This window comes from Alligator sinensis, unplaced genomic scaffold, assembly GCF_000455745.1.
Source record: "Alligator sinensis unplaced genomic scaffold, ASM45574v1 scaffold82_1, whole genome shotgun sequence".
Classification (NCBI taxonomy): Eukaryota; Metazoa; Chordata; order Crocodylia; family Alligatoridae; genus Alligator; species Alligator sinensis.
The window spans coordinates 1,501,852-1,518,700 of record NW_005841860.1 but is presented as its reverse complement, the minus strand read 5'-3'; the positions used below and the strand labels follow the sequence as shown (position 1 = coordinate 1,518,700).

General features: G+C 42.1%; 1 protein-coding gene across 1 annotated transcript in view; it reads right to left on the bottom strand.

Annotated features, from left to right (window-relative positions):
* The window catches only part of ANKRD33B (ankyrin repeat domain 33B), an 89,930-nt gene that overhangs the window by 6,247 nt on the left and 66,834 nt on the right, over positions 1 to 16,849 (bottom strand). The window contains exon 3 of the mRNA XM_006016526.2: positions 10,561 to 10,701. Coding sequence (XP_006016588.1) covers positions 10,561 to 10,701 — 141 coding nt within the window. The remainder of the gene's footprint in view (positions 1 to 10,560; positions 10,702 to 16,849) is intronic.

Sequence of the window (16,849 nt, the reverse complement as noted above, 5' to 3'; positions counted from 1 at the left end):
CCTGTGCGCAAACTTCTCCTGTGTGCTGCTTTTCTGATTTGGTTTTCTTGCTCCAAATTGATATATTTCCAGCTGTCCTGGAAACAGTATTTCAGGAAAGAAAATGACAACACAGAGATTTTAATCTTTCAGTAGCACTCACAATGCTGACTTCATGCCTTGTCTCACAAAATTGCTTGTGACACAACATTTTCTCAAAGCACTATTGACTTACTGTGCACATTCAGAGACATTTTTAAACAAAATCCTTCATTCAACAGAATTTATAGGGACTTTACCAACTAGATAAGAAATAAATATTCAAGGCCCTTTTCAAATGTTACAGCAGTCTGATACCGAACTATTTGTCACTCAGATTTGTTTAGTCTACAAGGTTTTTTTTAGAAAACATACGCATATGCCCTTAATCCCAATTTTATCTGAGGATAAAATTATGTCCTGAATACTGTTTTCAGAAGACCTAATTTGAGAAGACCTGTCACTCTGTGATATTAATATTATATTTTATTAGAAGGGTTTAATGCCCCTTGAGATTGTTATCTAAAAAACTAATATTACTATTGCTGTGTTTGTGCCAGACTGCCAAAGCAGTAGATTTCCTATTAATCAGTTTTAGACTCCAGGATGAGAAATACTCATCTCATTATGAAATATTGCATTAAAGTCTAGATGTAAGGCTCATGTTGCTGATTTTGCTCCATTATTCTAATAAGTCCTGATTAATGACAAAACAGAAAAATAGCTATCTGTTCTTTTCCCCGTAAGCAGGTCCCTAAAGAAGAAACATAATATAAAACTCTTGTTAAATATTCACCTTTTTTAAAAATAATGCCACCCTGGTTAAATAAAGCAATATCAGGACTTTTTAATTAAATAGAATCTTAAGGAAAATTGTACCACTTCAATCAGCTTAGCAATAAGAAAGTCCATAGTAACTTCAAGCAGTGCATCTCCAGAAATTCTTATTCATGGAGCACTCAGTGAAGGCAGAGTTTGGACCATGTACACACCCTTTGAAATGCATTATTTAAAGTCCAAATTGACCTTTGATTATAACAATGAACAACAAGAGTGACCCAATGATTTCACCTGGCTTGGTCAGCAAATCTGACTTTAAGATTTTTATTATCAGTGGCATTTTTGCATTCTGCTTTATGGACGGTGGTATCATGCTGAAAAATACTATGTTTTGTGGCCCAGGGCAGTGTGGCAGCCTTATAGAAGAAGCTGCAGACCAATAATTAAGCCTGTTTTATATTCATTTTACATTCCAAAAGGTACATTCATGTTGATTTTAAAGTTATACTTTTAAGGTTGAAACATTATAGCTGGTACTGGCGAAAGGGGATGACTTAGTTAGTGACCTAAGAATTGATGGGAAACTGGGTGATAGTGACCACGAGCTGATCACCTTTACTATCCATCACAAAGCTGGCAAGTCAGTCAGCAATACAGAAGTCCTCGACTTCAGGAAAGCTGACTTTGACAAGCTCAGGAGGCTCGTTGTCGAGGCCCTAAGGGACCACGACTCAACAGGAAGAGGAGCCCAAGAGATTTCATAGATTTCATAAACATCAGGGCTGGAAGGGACCTCGGAATATCATCGAGTCCAGCCCCCTGCCCAAAGGGCAGGAAGTCAGCTGGGGTCATAGGATCCCAGCAAGATAAGCATCCAGTTTGCTCTTGAAGGTGTTCAATGTAGGTGCTTGAACCACCTCCGGTGGCAGGCTGTTCCAGACCTTGGGGGCTCGGACAGTAAAGAAATTCTTCCTTGTGTCCAGCCTGAAACGGTCTTGTAGTAGTTTATGACCGTTCGACCTAGTCGTCATCCCTTGGGGCGCTCTGGTGAACAAACGTTCCCCCAGATACTGGTGGTCACCCCTGATAAACTTATAGGTGGCCATCAGATCACCCCTGAGCCTGCGCTTTTCCAGGCTAAAGAGCCCCAGGGCTCTCAGCCTGACATCGTAGGGTCTGCTTCCCTGACCTCTGATCATGTGCGTGGCTCTTCTCTGGACTCTCTCAAGCTTCTCCACGTCCTTTTTGAATTAAGAGAGCCCAAAACTGGACGCAGTACTCCAGCTGCGGCCTCACTAAGACCGAGTACAAGGGGAGAATGACGTCTCAGGGAATGGTTGCTCCTCAAAGGAGCGATCCTGACAGCTCAAGGGATGGCCATTCCATCTGGGAGGAAGGGTAGCAAAAGGGCACAGCAACCCCCTTGGCTCAGCAGGGAACTGGAGAACCTCCTACGCCTCAAAAGAGAGACTTATACAGGATGGAAGGCTGGAATTACCACCAAGGAGGAGTACTCAGCACTGGTCCATACCTGCAGGGAGCAGATCAGGAAAGCCAAGGCTGCAACTGAATTCCACCTGGCTTCACATATCAAGGACAATAAAAAGTCCTTTTTCAGATATGTGGGGAGCCGGAGGAAAAGCAAGGGCAACATTGGACCCCTGATGAACCAGATGGGACAACTGACGACCAGGAAAAAAACAACCTATTAAGTGGGTACTTTGCGTCGGTCTTTCATCAGCCCCATGGGATGCCCATGCCCGCTACGGGACAGGGAGGTCTGGGGGAGGGAGATCCCCTGACTCCATCAATGCTGACCTCGTGAAGGAACACCTTGAGAGGCTGGATACCTTCAAGTCAGCCGGCCCTGACAATCTACACCCCAGCGTACTCAAGGAGCTGACGAGCATTAAAGGATCACCTTGAGAGGCTGGACACCTTCAAGTTAGCTGGTCCTAACAGATTACACCCTAGAGTACTCAAGGAGCTGGCAGGTGTCATAGCCCAACCATTGGCAAAAATACTTGAAAACTCATGGTGCTCAGGTGAAGTACCTGAAGGCTGGAAGAAGGCCAATGTGGTACCCATCTTCAAGAAAGGGTGGAAAGTAGATACCAGGAATTACAGGCCAATCAGCTTGATCTCTGTCCCCGGTAAGATTCTGGAGAAAATTATCAAAGAGACCCTACTGGATAAGCTGGCTGAGGGCAACATCCTGAGGGATAGCCAGCACAGGTTTGTCATGGGTAGGTCTTGCCTGACCAAACTCATCTCCTTCTATGACCAGGTGACATGCCACCTGGACAAGGGAGAAGAGATTGATGTCATATATCTGTTCTTTAAAAAAGCCTTTGATCTGGTGTCCCATGACCTCCTCATGGAAAAATTGGCCAACTGTGGCCTTGGCTACACCACAGCCTGTTGGCTGGGAAATTGGCTCCGAGGTCAGACCCAGAGAGTAGTGGTTGATGGTAGCGAATCATTATGGTGCTCTGTGACCAGTGGTGTACCCCAAGGCTCTGTCCTTGAACCAGTTTTCTTTAACATCTTTAGTAATAATGTGGGCATTGGTGTCAGAAATGCACTGGTTAAGTTCACCGATGACACTAAAGTTTGGGGCATAGTGTCCACACCCAAGGACAGGCTAGTGATCCAGGCTGACTTGGATAAACTTAGTAAGTGGGGGGATACAAACCTGATGACATTCAATACTGATAAATGTAAGATACTCCACCTCAGGGGAAAAAAACCCGCAGAATATTTATAGGCTCGGCAATGCTACACTTGCTAGCACCACTGCTGAAAGAGACTTGGGGGTCATGATTGACCACAAGATGAACATGAGCCACCAATGCAATGTCACAGCTGGTAAAGCAAACAAAACTCTGGCTTGCATCCATTGATGCTTCTCAAGTAAATCTCAGGATGTCATCCCCCCGCTGTACTCGGCCTTGGTGAGCCTGCAGCTGGAGTACTGAATCCAATTCTGGGCTCCACAATTCAAGATGGATGTCAAGAAGCTTGAGAGAGACCAGAGGAGAGCCATGCACATGATCAGAGGGCAAGATAATAGGCCTTATGAAGAGAGGCTGCGAGCCATGGGACTCTTCAGCCTGGAAAAGTGCAGGCTCAGGGGGGACCTGGTGGCTGCCTATAAGTACATAAGGGGTGTGCATCAGGATCTGAGAGAATATCTTTTCACCAGAGTGCCCCAAGGTCTGTTCACCAGAGTGCCCCAAGGACCAATGGTCATAAACTCCTCTAAGACCATTTCAGGCTGGACATAAGAAAAATGTCTTTACTGTCCGAGCCCCCAAGACCTGGAACAGACTCCCCCCAGAAGCGGTGCAGGCACCTACTCTGGACTCTTTCAAGAAATGTTTGGATGCTTATCTTGCTGGGATCCTTTGACCATAGCTGACTTCCTGCCCCTGGGGTAGGGGGCTGGAATTGATCTTTGAGGTCCCTTCCAGCCCTAAAGTCTATTATGCTTAAGATTATAAAAAAGATGAGTGCCCATATTTTGGTGTCTCTTCCTGAAGCATCTTGAGACAACCCAATTTTTAGAAAAAAACCCAGGTCCCAATCACAGATTTTTACCTACATGTCTTCCTCAGGTAACTGTTGTGAAGTCCACATTTAAGCAGCTTGGAGGTTGGGCAGAGTCTCTAGCACTTACCTGTCACATAGCCAGTCTAACCCCCTGGTAGTGATTTATAACGTGAACTGCTCCCTAGTACTCTAATCATTTTCATTGTAAGATCAGTCTGGCAAGCTTTAATCTACAGTGGTTTGTATATGAGACTTCCGTAGAAGCAGAAACTTCATTTTTGCTTCCTAGAATGTAGACAGGAACAAAGTGTGTGTGTGTGTGTGTGTGTGTGTGTGTCCCACAAGCACCACCCAAACACACACAAGAGACAGGTTATCATCATACTAGTTACCTTCTCAGTAGCAATAACTTGGAAAGGCAGAAAGGAAAGGAAAATAATTAAACCAAAAGACTAAAAACTATGAAGTCTATGGCTTCAAAAACACTATGAAGTCTATGGCTCCAAAAACACCATGGCAAACCTGTTTATGATTACTATCTGACTGCTTACTTGCTTACTGTTCAGTAACACTGGCAAGCTTCATGATTGCCATAATGTGACATATACACAGCTGAAAGTGCCAAACTAAAAACCTTATTAAGCTGGAAAAATACTGTAAATACATTCCAGTTAGTTATGTTGGAGTGGGAGAAAGGGGAGTAGAATCTTAAAATATCCTTGATAACATTGATGGTCCTTTGTTCTTAGCTATTTTTAAAGTATTTCAAAAAAACAAATATTAGAAACCATAAAAATGCAGAGTTAAAGGATTCCATAGAGAATTAACCTTTACTTGTAGACCTGCTAAATTCATGAAGCAGTTTTCCTGAATATTGTACATTTCTAACATCAGCAATATAATACCCACCCTCCTATGCTTTACCTTATTTGACATATGAATGCTTGCAGTATCTTTCTAATTTACAAAGGCCATCTGTGCCATAACAAATTATCCTTCAGTTCACCCTGCATTGAGCAATACACTTTCTCTTCAACTTCATACAGATACTCAAGAGTTTATTGCTCTTTATCTTATCTTACCTATTTCATTTCTCTATGCTATCCTTTGGGTGTCTTACAACCACCACAACTTTTTCTTATCCACAATGTAAAGATCTCCGAAGATGCAAATCATTTAACTCCTGTGCATATGGATAGTTTTGTTATCTGTTTCCTGTGACATTTTTAAGTTTTCCAAAGGCTCCAATTTCATCTCATGTGAAGGCAAAATATGAAACTACAAGAGGTTAAGTAGGCTCCAGTCTGCAAGATTCATAAATAGGGACCAACTCAAATCACAATTTCACGGATTTCACTGAAATTGCAAAATCAGGCAATCTCCATGAAATCTGCAAAAAAAAAAAGATGGCTAAAAATAAAATGCTGGCTGCTCAGTGGGAGCCAGAAATCCTCCCATCTGTGCAGCTTGGCAAGCAGGGAACTGCCAGCATGTAGGAAAGCAGCCATGATGACTGCCATCTCCACCCCTTGCCACTGACTGGCTCAGAGGGCTGCCTGTTGTGAGGCCCTGTCCCTCTCCACCAGTCAGCAGCATGAGGTGGAGCCGCATGACAGACAGCTCTCTCAGGCAATCAGTGGCAGGGGGTATGGTCATGGGGGCTACTCACCAATCAGAGGCATGGGGGGCCTGTCATGATAAGTCCACAAAAATGGTGGCAGGTCCTGCGATCTGCCCGCAAAATTGGCCAGCCGCCTTCTCAAGTTGGGTACACCCCCATGGTGCCTATAGAATTTAAAAAGTCATCTCATCAGGCCATTTTTCCTAGTCAAGTGCTTAAGTTTTAGGGAGAGACCACGAAGGTAGGATTAAGGGTGATTTCAATGGTTTCTTATTTTGCCAAATTTAGAATTTACTGCTTTTCCAAGAGATTTTTTTTTACTGAAACTTCCAATAATCTTTTGATTACTTTTTTTAAAATATTCAATTTATTAATATGTGCTGGTAACCTTCCATCTAGTTTATATAAAGTTTCTTTTCTTCTGGGAACATGGGACAGAATCTTTGCATAGTAACCACACACTGACATCATCCTAGTTTAACCAAGGTTCATAAACTGGAAAATTGCTGAATGTAACGAAACATTCCCCTGAGTATGAACCTCACCGGCTGCCTCAGCCTCACTTCATTCCTCCTCTATTGGCTCCCTGATTTACCATTCCTTCCCTGCTCCCAATCTTGTGTGACGCTAACATACAAACATCCGTATGCCGCAGAAATAGACAATATATTGAAACATACCACAATATACACTCTGAAGAAACAGGGGTATTCTCTGCTAATAGTGATTAAATTTATTCTTTTGCCCAGGCATACCAGTCATGGATGTGCCAACTATCCTAGCAGCATACCAACTGCTGTTGCAACAGATACTAAAGGTAATGGAACAGCAGACAGATTAACAGTTGTTATATAAACACTATTTAACTTGGCCATTAGGAATCAATAACTTTAAATGTTTATTATTGTGACAAGGTCTGCAAAGGAGGGATGTGGGCAATGGGGTTCCCCAGGGCTCGGTCCTCGGGCCCGCACTATTCGACATCTTCATCAGTGACTTGGGCGAGGGGGTAGAAAGCACCCTGTTCAAGTTCGCAGATGACACTAAGATGTGGGGGGAAGTGGATACGCTAGTAGGAAGGAACAGGCTGCAAGCGGATCTAGACAGGTTACAGGGGTGGGCCAAAGAGAACAGGATGGGGTTCAACACTGACAAGTGCAGGGTACTGCACCTGGGGAGGAAGAACCAGCAGCAGACCTACAGGCTGAGGAACTCCCTTCTCACCAGCGTTGAGACAGAAAAGGATCTTGGAGTCATCATTGATGCCACAATGAACATGGGCCGACAGTGTGGAGATGCAGTCAGGAAGGCCAAACATACCTTGTCGTGCATCCACAGATGCATCTCAAGCAGGTCCAAGGAGGTGATTCTCCCCCTCTACACGACACTGGTCAGGCTGCAGCTGGAGTACTGCGTCCAGTTCTGGGCGCCGCACTTCAGGAGGGATGTGGCCAATATGGAGAGGGTCCAAAGAAGGGCCACCCGCATGATCAGGGGTCAGCAGGGCAGGCCCTACAAGGAGAGGCTGAGGGTCCTGAACCTGTTCAGCTTCCAAAAGAGAAGGCTGAGAGGGGATCTAGTGGCAGTCTACAAACTAGTCAAGGGGGACAAGCAGGCATTGGGAAAGTCCCTGTTCCCCCGAGCAATCCTGGGAGTTACAAGAAACAACGGACACAAGCTAGTGGAGGGTAGTTTCAGGCTAGACATTAGGAAGTGCTATTTCACTGTCAGGGCGTCTAGGACCTGGAACCAACTTCCAAAAGAAGTGGTGCTGGCTCCTACCCTGGGGGCCTTTAAAGGAGGCTGGACGAACATCTGGCCGGGGTCATTTGACCCCAGTACTCTTTCCTGCCACGGCAGTGGGTCAGACTAGATGATCACCTCAGGTCCCTTCCAACCCTACCAACTATGAAACTATGAAACTATAAATGCAGTATGCAAAAAGCAATTCTGCAGATTGTCAGAAAGAGAGGTAGGAAACCAAATAGCAAATGATTTGCAACTTAAAACCAAACCAGAATGATTACCTAGACAGAAATGTTATGTTTTTTGTTTAGCAGAGGAAACCAGCTGCACTGTGGTGTCTTGTGTAATTCAGAGAAGTCCCAGATCCATTTGTGGACACTTGAACAGTTCAATGGGCATACATGCCAGTGGGAATACTGTCCCACCACAATGAGGCAACAGGGGCCTTAGCTTTTGGAATATGGAAAGTGAGATGATTCTGGGGGAGGTCAGTTAAATGATTAATTATCATGCAACCTAGTCAAAACTTTGATTCCAAAACACCAAGCTGAGGAAATCTTGCAAAAAAATAACATCTCCAGAATTACCCCAGAGTCTCTAGTAATTAATTCTTCAGATCGGACCAACTTGTGGAAATTGGATACTATGAAAAATAGATGTGTTAATTCTCCTTATGCAATAAGAAGGTTGTCATTCAGCAATGTCCAAATTGAAGAAGAGTCATTCTTCTGTGATATCAAAATGCATGAAAGAAAGTATTAAATCAAACTTTCCTATTCCATGTATTTTCATTCACAAGGCAACTTCAAAGATAAACTAGAATAGATAATAGTAAATGAACAAATGAAATGAGTTATATATAAATCACGTTTCAAAATCAATGCAGAATGCAATTAAGTTACTATAAACATTTATTTTCCTTTTCCAACCTCATGCCAGTGTAATGAAGTCATCAAGCAAAATGCTTCCTTTACTATAATGGATACTATATGTCCCAAGCTTCAGAAAAAAATAATGACAAATATTCTATAAATGACTGCTAATGGCAGAAGGACATAGTTACAGAGAAATAAAAATAGTCCAGAGTATGTTTTGTTTTTGTTTTTTACACTGATTCACTCCATGCTGATTTCTCAAAGAGCAACAGTGCCACCTAAGAAAGAGCTATAGCTAATTACCACATGCAGTGTGTAATATCTCTGTAGTTAATACCAAGGGACGTTATAATTCTAACAGTTGCCAAGCAGTTACGGCATGACATTTAAATCTTCATAGGAAAACATGCTTGGAAGAGACTTCAGGTGGTCATCTAGTCCAGTGCCCTGCTCAAGGCAGGATCATCCCTGACCATGCCAGTCAAGTGTCTGTTTAACTTGGACTTGAAAATGTCCATTGAATACCTGACCATACTCATAGTCAGTAAATTCTTTCTGTAATCTGTAAATTTCCTGTGCTGCAATATGGGGCAATTTTTCCTATTCCTGTCCTCTACAGTCACAGTGAAAAGTCTGTTTCTCCCCTGTTTATAATCATGCTTCAGGTATTTGAAAAATGTTTTTATATTCACCCACAGTCTTCTCTTCTCTGAGCTAAATATCCAAGATGCTTCAGTCCTTAGTCATTCATGCTTCCAAAGTCTCTAACCATTGCTGTTTGTCTCCACCGGTTCTTTATTGCAGTATGGGGCCAAAAACTCTCAACACCTTTCTTGCAGTGTGGGGCCTAAAACTCGACACAGTACTCCAGATGAGGCTTTGGCTTCACCAGTGCCAGAGTGGAAGAATCATTTCCCTTGATTTGTAAGAGACGCTCCTGTTACTACAACTCACTATGCTGTTGGCCTTTTAGGCAACAAGAGCATGCTACACTGTTGGCTTATATTCTGTTTATGCTCTACTACAACCCCCTGGGTTTTTCTCTGCAGTACCACAGCCTAGCCAGTCATTCTCCAGTCTGTATTTGTGTCTGAAGTTATTCCAAACCAAGTACAAGACTGCATTTGTCCTTGTGGAATTTTATTTGAGTGATTGCAGACCTTTTTTCGACTCTATCCAGGTAATTCTGGATCCTAGCCTGACCTCTGAAGTGTCTGCGACTCCACCCATCGATATTGCTGTCCACAGATTTGCTAAGTAATCCTATCATCCAAATCAGTATTGTTTCACCAAAATGTTAAACAATACTGAAACACTGTATTGGGCTTATGCCATTTGGACCAGGCAAAATATTTGTAAGGAAACTCAGAAAGAACCACACAAACCTTCCTGTAAGAACCTTGTTCAGTTTTGCAGACCCTTATCTGTTTTCCAGCAACATGTCCTATTCTTTTGTAAAAAAGGTATATGACCCTGTATTTCACCAACATTAAAAACCTACTGTGCTCTACTCTGTTCATACAATCAGAAAAAATGCCATATTGATTGGAGCACTACAATGGGGGAATCTACATTTTGTTCCATGCTTTTCCTAAACTTATCATATGACAGTGAACAAGTCAATTAACCTTTCATCCCTCAATTTCCCCATCTGGAAAATGTAAATAGTAATATATCATTCATGAGAAATGCATAAGTAACTAATTTGATGAATGCTTGCAATTTCCTTGGAGATCAGGTGGAAATTCCACAGTAAACCAAAGTGCCATTATCATTAACATTATAAAATCACTGCTTCTTTTCTCTATGTATAGGACATTCCAAACATACTTACTTATGCAGCAAAAGCTCCACCCTGGCACTCAATAAAGTAAGAGTGGAAGTGCCAGTTTTTCACTGATGCACAGCACTGTCATGTTTTCCATGAGCAATGAGGATGACAATAAAGAAGCAAAGCACTTCACGTACCTGCCAACATTAAGGTTCTCACACACTCTGTTCGGCCTTGCATTGCAGATTTCATCAGTGCTGTGTATCCAAATACATTCCTCTTCTCAATATCAAGACCAGGAAAATAGTTCAACAAGTAGTTTGTAATGGTTATGTGCCCTGTAAAGGAGTAAAACAGAGGGGGAGAAGATTTGTTATTGCTAAATAATACTAGAGTTAACAGTCTAAAACAATGATTCTCAACCAGAGTGATGCAGCACCCTGGGATGCTTTGAAATCCTTCTGAGGATGCTGCGGGTGCCGCTCAATGTTAGCAGTTAAGTGTGCAAACCATGTGTTAAAACATTCTGACCTGCTGTGGTCTTTCTGAGTTCTTTGTAATAGAAAAAATGCTCTATTAAGGGAAAAAACAAGTGAAAAAAGAGCTGGCATTTTCCAAGGAGTCACTCAAACCTACCAAGGGGTATCAAGCCTAAAAAGATTGAGAATCATTGGCCTAACATTTTAGATTATTTGAAACTTTTGATTCTTTTCTTGCATCCTTTCCCACATGCTATCCTAGCAGTGACTACTAAGTGGCATGACTTAGGGATTGGAACATGGGAGTATGAACTTGGAATCCTACCTCCCATTCCCAGCTCTGACTGACTCTGACTGCAGCTGCCCCTTTCCATTCAGAACAATCTACATAATCCTGTAGATTGCCATATATGGGCAGTAGTTAGGAGCAAGTGTGTGGTGTGTCCTGGGTACCCAGACAGGAGTAAGGTGCCTCTTTTCTGGGCCAGCTATATAACCTGTGGATAGCAATGTAGAACAGAGAATAGTCCTTTATGAAACTACTATGGGTGCATTCCCATGAGCATGCACATGTATTTCCCCAGGGACAAATAGCAGTGGCACATATTTGTGCTGCTGCTGCTTGTCTCTAGGGCACACTCCTGCACGCATGCTGTGGCGCACAGCAAATTGCTCCAGGTGGGGTAAAGGAGGTCCCTGGGGCCTCCCAGGGCTGCAGCGGCAACAATCCAGGTACGTGAAGCCTGTCTGGCAGCTCTGGTTTCAGGCTGCGAACACTGTAGCCACGTGCGCGCCCCCCCTTTCAGATAGAGCTGAAAATCCTTAACAGAGCATTGGCAGGGTTGATATTAGACAAAAAAGCATTACTTTAAATATTCCCCTTATACTATTTCTTACATATTCTTTTCCACTGGGCTGTTCCCTAGCAATTGGATATAGGGATTACTTTACTAACTTTACAGTAAAATGTATATGTCTAATATTTTACTGTCAAATTTTAGTTTCCAAAAGTGGCCATTGCTGCCTTTCATTAATTTTTGTGTGTGTGCCACAGTTGTCAGTGTCAGCAAGGATACTCTGAGCAGTGAAAGACTATCACTGGTTAAATGGTCTGAAGACCAATTAAAACATCAAGCCCTTATAATTGGAGTATCAGAACAAGATAAATATCTAGTGCCATTGTGATTAATTCAAAACAGTTTTCCCTTCACTTGTCATTTATTTTATGATGGCTAGATGGTGTATATAATAATGCAGTCTGTCAGGCAGCTGCAACATTCACAGCTTAATTACTGTGAGCTGGAAAAAATATTCTTTGATCTCACTTTGTAGTCCAGTTGAATATTCTCTGATGCATGTGATTTAAATTTACCCAGAAATGTTACTTAAACAGCTCATTATTCATACAAAGCAACTTTTAAAAATTCTCCACTAGTGCATCTGGTGCAGTTTTCATCAGCAGTTGCTTTTCACCAACACAGTTCTATGAGAAGTGACTTTTCTTTACTAGTATGAAATAGTTTGTAGCTAAGGATGCTTTCTCTGTGTCACAATTTCCCTTCCATAGTTTGTCGAACTACATCAATTCTCTTGAACGAATGATTATATTCAAACTACATGATACTGCTTTCTATTAATAGCCAATTTAAAGTCTTATTCCTAATAGCAGAAACTATGGGATTAGCAGTAACTAATTTAGCTAGGATGAGAGCAGGGTAAAGTATGAACTGTGTGTGCAAAGCATAGGCCGTGGAATGGGGTGGGCCACCTGACCAACTTTTAGCATGTCAATTTAGCTAGCTATGCAGTTAGAAAAATAGCTATACAGTTTTAACCAGAATGACAATTGTGCATTTGTGGGTTATATAAATTGACGTGCTAAAAGTTGGTCAGGCCATGGCCTGGGTGGCCCACCCCATTCCATGGCCTATGGTGCAAAGGGACTGTGAGAGAGGCAGCTTGGTGATTCGAAGCTATAGAATGAGGAAGAGGACCAGAGTTTTGTCAGTCTATATTCTTGCTGAATCTCTTATCTAGAATACTTCACTCAAGACAGTTTTTTGTCTTGCACATCTCCTACATAGAAATATGCATAGAATACTATCTAGCTGAGGTGTGTATTTTTCATTACCTGAAAGAAAAACTACCTGAAAACAATCTTACATCATTTATATAATATTATTTCTTCTGTAAATCTTATGAGGTAAACCTTCTTCTTATACATCACATTAAGAGCAACAAAACTAATTTCTCTCTAAAAGAGTGAATTTGCCTTTAAACTTGCGAAGTAGCAGGTAGTACAGAACTCAGTAAATGAAGGAGTCTATTGACAGCTGCCATTGATGATATCATAACCTGTATATAGGCTGAGCATATTTTTTGTGAAATGAGTCATTACCCTCAACCATAATGCCCTGTGATCTGCTTTACTGAGCAGCCCTGTGAGCTCATTCTGATTAGTCCATTAAGGTCTTTTCTATTTAGGTGGTACAGGGCCTCCCACAATGGGGCTTCTAGGCTGTTCAGTGGTATAAATGAAGATGATTATTAAATATGGCTGCAACATGATTCAAATTCAGGCTGTTTCCAGTGAATTTTTCTCTCTGTGCTTTGCAAATGTCATGATTGGCATTTTACAGGTGAGGGGACTTAAAACAGGATGGTGAAATTACTTTCCTAAAATCACATACCAGTTAGGTTCCTGCTCCTGGATACTAACCACTGGATCATCCTGTTTGCCTTATTGATATGTCCATGTACAAGTGGGCATGATGCCATGCACTAGCACTAACTGTCCTGAAAGTATGTGTAATTCCTTGTATGATGAAAGAAAGATGCTTAAAACATCAACATTCAAACACTGTTTTGTGTGTACAAATGTAGTGTCCAGTCCTATACAGTACCAAGTGCTTCCTGACAGATCAATGGATGCTGATGGTACTCAGCACCTCCCATAATATGCTGGAAACTGTTTGATTGGGCATTTACAGCCTCCGTAATGAAACGGGATTATTCTGATTTTGTGAAGCTATGTTCTACAACTTCTAGGTAGCTGCTTTAAAGACTGACAAGTAATGCCATATCAGGCATCCAGGATGCATTTCAAATGACTGAGTGAATAAGGATTCCCATAAGTTAGCAGTACTTCTATTGTTACTGGGTGCCTTTGAGAGTTGGTGGATGCTATCTGGGGTTCTGTGCTCAGTGTCCCCTGAGGGTGCACTTTTTTTAACCTTTGACCCATCTGTACATCCTTGTGTCATTTTTTGTCCCCCATAATCAGTTGGTGCTCTTGTTTTCTCTCACAGCCCCACTGAGTGGCAGCTCTAAGTAACATGGTGGGCATGTACCCATGTGACCAAGGGCATCAAATAGACCTATTGTGTTACTGGGGTCTGATGATGACAAGGCTATTTCAGCAACAGCAGTTTTGTGCATCCTGACCCCAAGATACGATATGAGTTTTCAGCATTCTAATTTATTAAATAAAATCACTATAATTTTCCTCCTTTCCTCCTTTCCTCCCCTTTCCCTTTGTCCTTCATGACAGTTTATTTTCTTTTACTCTTATGTGGCATTCTTTTCTTCTTTTTGCATAATTCCCCCCCCCACACACACTAATTCTTTTTCTCTTGCCCTTATTTCATCATTTCATTTCACATTCTCTCTTCTTCCCTTATTCTCTTTTGTTACCAGTATCTCAATCCTTTCATTCTTCCTCACTTTTTGTCACTCCTTTATGATTTCCATTTTCACAAAACTCCCATCCTTTCTCTATTGCACCAGTAAAACAGCAAAGAGATCCATTTTGTTTCTCTCTGTTGGTAGTAAGAACATTTAAAAGACATGAAGAACCCACTACCACCTTTTGGGTACCACCTGGTTCAAGCTGAACTTGTCATTTTAGAAGGCATGCAGCTTCTGAAAAGAGATGCTAGGTTCTAAGAGATATTGAGAGAGGGGCAGGTAAGATACAGAGGCACACTGGCTTTTTTCAAATTGGAGTCTTATATTACATTGAGTAAAGTGCGGTTGTTTCTCAAAGCTCTGCTTTTCAATCTTCCTTCATTACACTATCTCTATACATTAGCAAATGCTGCATCTTTAGTGTACACATGCCACAAAACTTCCACATCTGCACTCAAGGACCTTCTAGTATGAGACCCTGTGAGATTATTTCTAACAATGCACTTTCCAGCCCTAAAGTGGATAATCACAAAAATGCCTACACTTGTTGGAACCATTTTATATTGACTTCCAATTGATTGGAGTAATGTGGATTTGCCACCAGACACCGCAACACTCTTAGCACAATAACTGTACTTTTGTTTTTTAAAATGCTACTACTTCACTAGTCTAGGAGTTAGTTCTGATGCATATTTTAAATGGGAAACACACTCAGGAAAAAATAAATTTTGTTTTTCACTTTGGAAAAAAAGAAATGCTGTACCACCAGCAAGTATCCTACCTCCCCGACTCAGTCTGGAGCTTCAGATATTCCCAAATCCATGGCAGGGATCCTACAAGCCCAGAGACCTTGCAGTTTAGATGCTCCCTAGCCTTGCTTGCCCCTAACTGAAAGGCCAAAGGTGCAAACTAGGGGGTAAGCCAGAAAGCAATCCCCCATCACCATAAATGTTGTAGCCAATATCCAATAGCTGTAAAAGTTATTCATGATATTAATCCAAAGACAAAAGGATGCTCATGATTTACCATATAGTTCATTGGGTTAGGCCCCCGCAGTGTCAACAGTGTTTCTAGCAATGGTGAACTGATTGCTGTCCATTGCATAGTATGTGCATGCACTCCAGATACCGATCACACAGGATCTATCTGCTCATTAGTCCCCAACCCATGACTGGAGCTGGGTGTTCTTGTCACAAGTCCTGGGATCCTCCAAAAATGTATATGCAGATGAGCCTCAGGTTCCACCTCATGCAGGGCAAAGCGACACTAATCATAGGTGACATACTGAGAGAGGGGCTGACAGAGGGATTCTTGGTGAACTGTTTGGTGATGTTTGCCAGATATTTGAGGCTAGTGAAGAAACTCCTTAAATATCAATATCATTCATTGAAAATGGAAAGGAAAGGCACAGCTCAGCTGTGGGAGTGAAGAGGAAGTCAAAATATATTCATTGTAGAGTTTCATCATGACTTGGAAAAGAGTCGGTGCTAAGGGACACTAAGCACAATGGGCACTACCATATATCTTATTTAGATAGGCTATACTAACCTATTCTTGTGGTAGGTTTGCCCAATATGGACCATGTGTTTTATAGTCATGCTCAGTGTTGGCTGCATTGAATCAACTTTATAGTTTGTTTTCATTACTGAGTATATGCTGCTTCTGGCATCACTTTAATGATTGATGATGTATTTAATGATGGTTTTTTTGTATGTGAATATAAGACAAGGAGCATTTTTTCCCCATGCCGAGTAAATATGGTATATATAACTTCAGAATTGCCCTGCTAGTCAGCAAATTAGAATTGGTAGTTTTGGACACTGGCCTTACAGTGACAATGTCCTCTGGGATACCATATTCATAGATTGCTAGGGGCTGAAAGGGACCTTGTAGATCATCAGGTCCAGCCCCCCTGCACTAGGCAGGAAAAGACTGACAGGTGACAGTCCAGTCTCCTTTTGAAGGTTTCTAGGGTAGGTGACTGCACCACCACTGGAGGGAGTTTATTCCACAGTCTGGACACCCTTACTGTGAAGAACTTTTTCCTGAAATTGAGCCTGAAGCGACCTTCCAGGAGTTTGTATCCATTGCTCCTTGTCTTCCCCAGGGGTGCCCTGGTGAACAGCTGTTCACTGAGTTCTTGATGTACTCCCCTGATATAGCAGGAAGCCGCTATCAAGTCCCCTCTCAGCCTTCTCTTCTGCAGACTGATAAGGCCCAAGTCCCTCAGCCTCTCCTCGTATGGCTTGTCTTCCAAGTCCCTGATCATATGGGTGGCTCTTCTTTGGACCCTCTCAAGTTTTTCCATATCCTTGTTGAA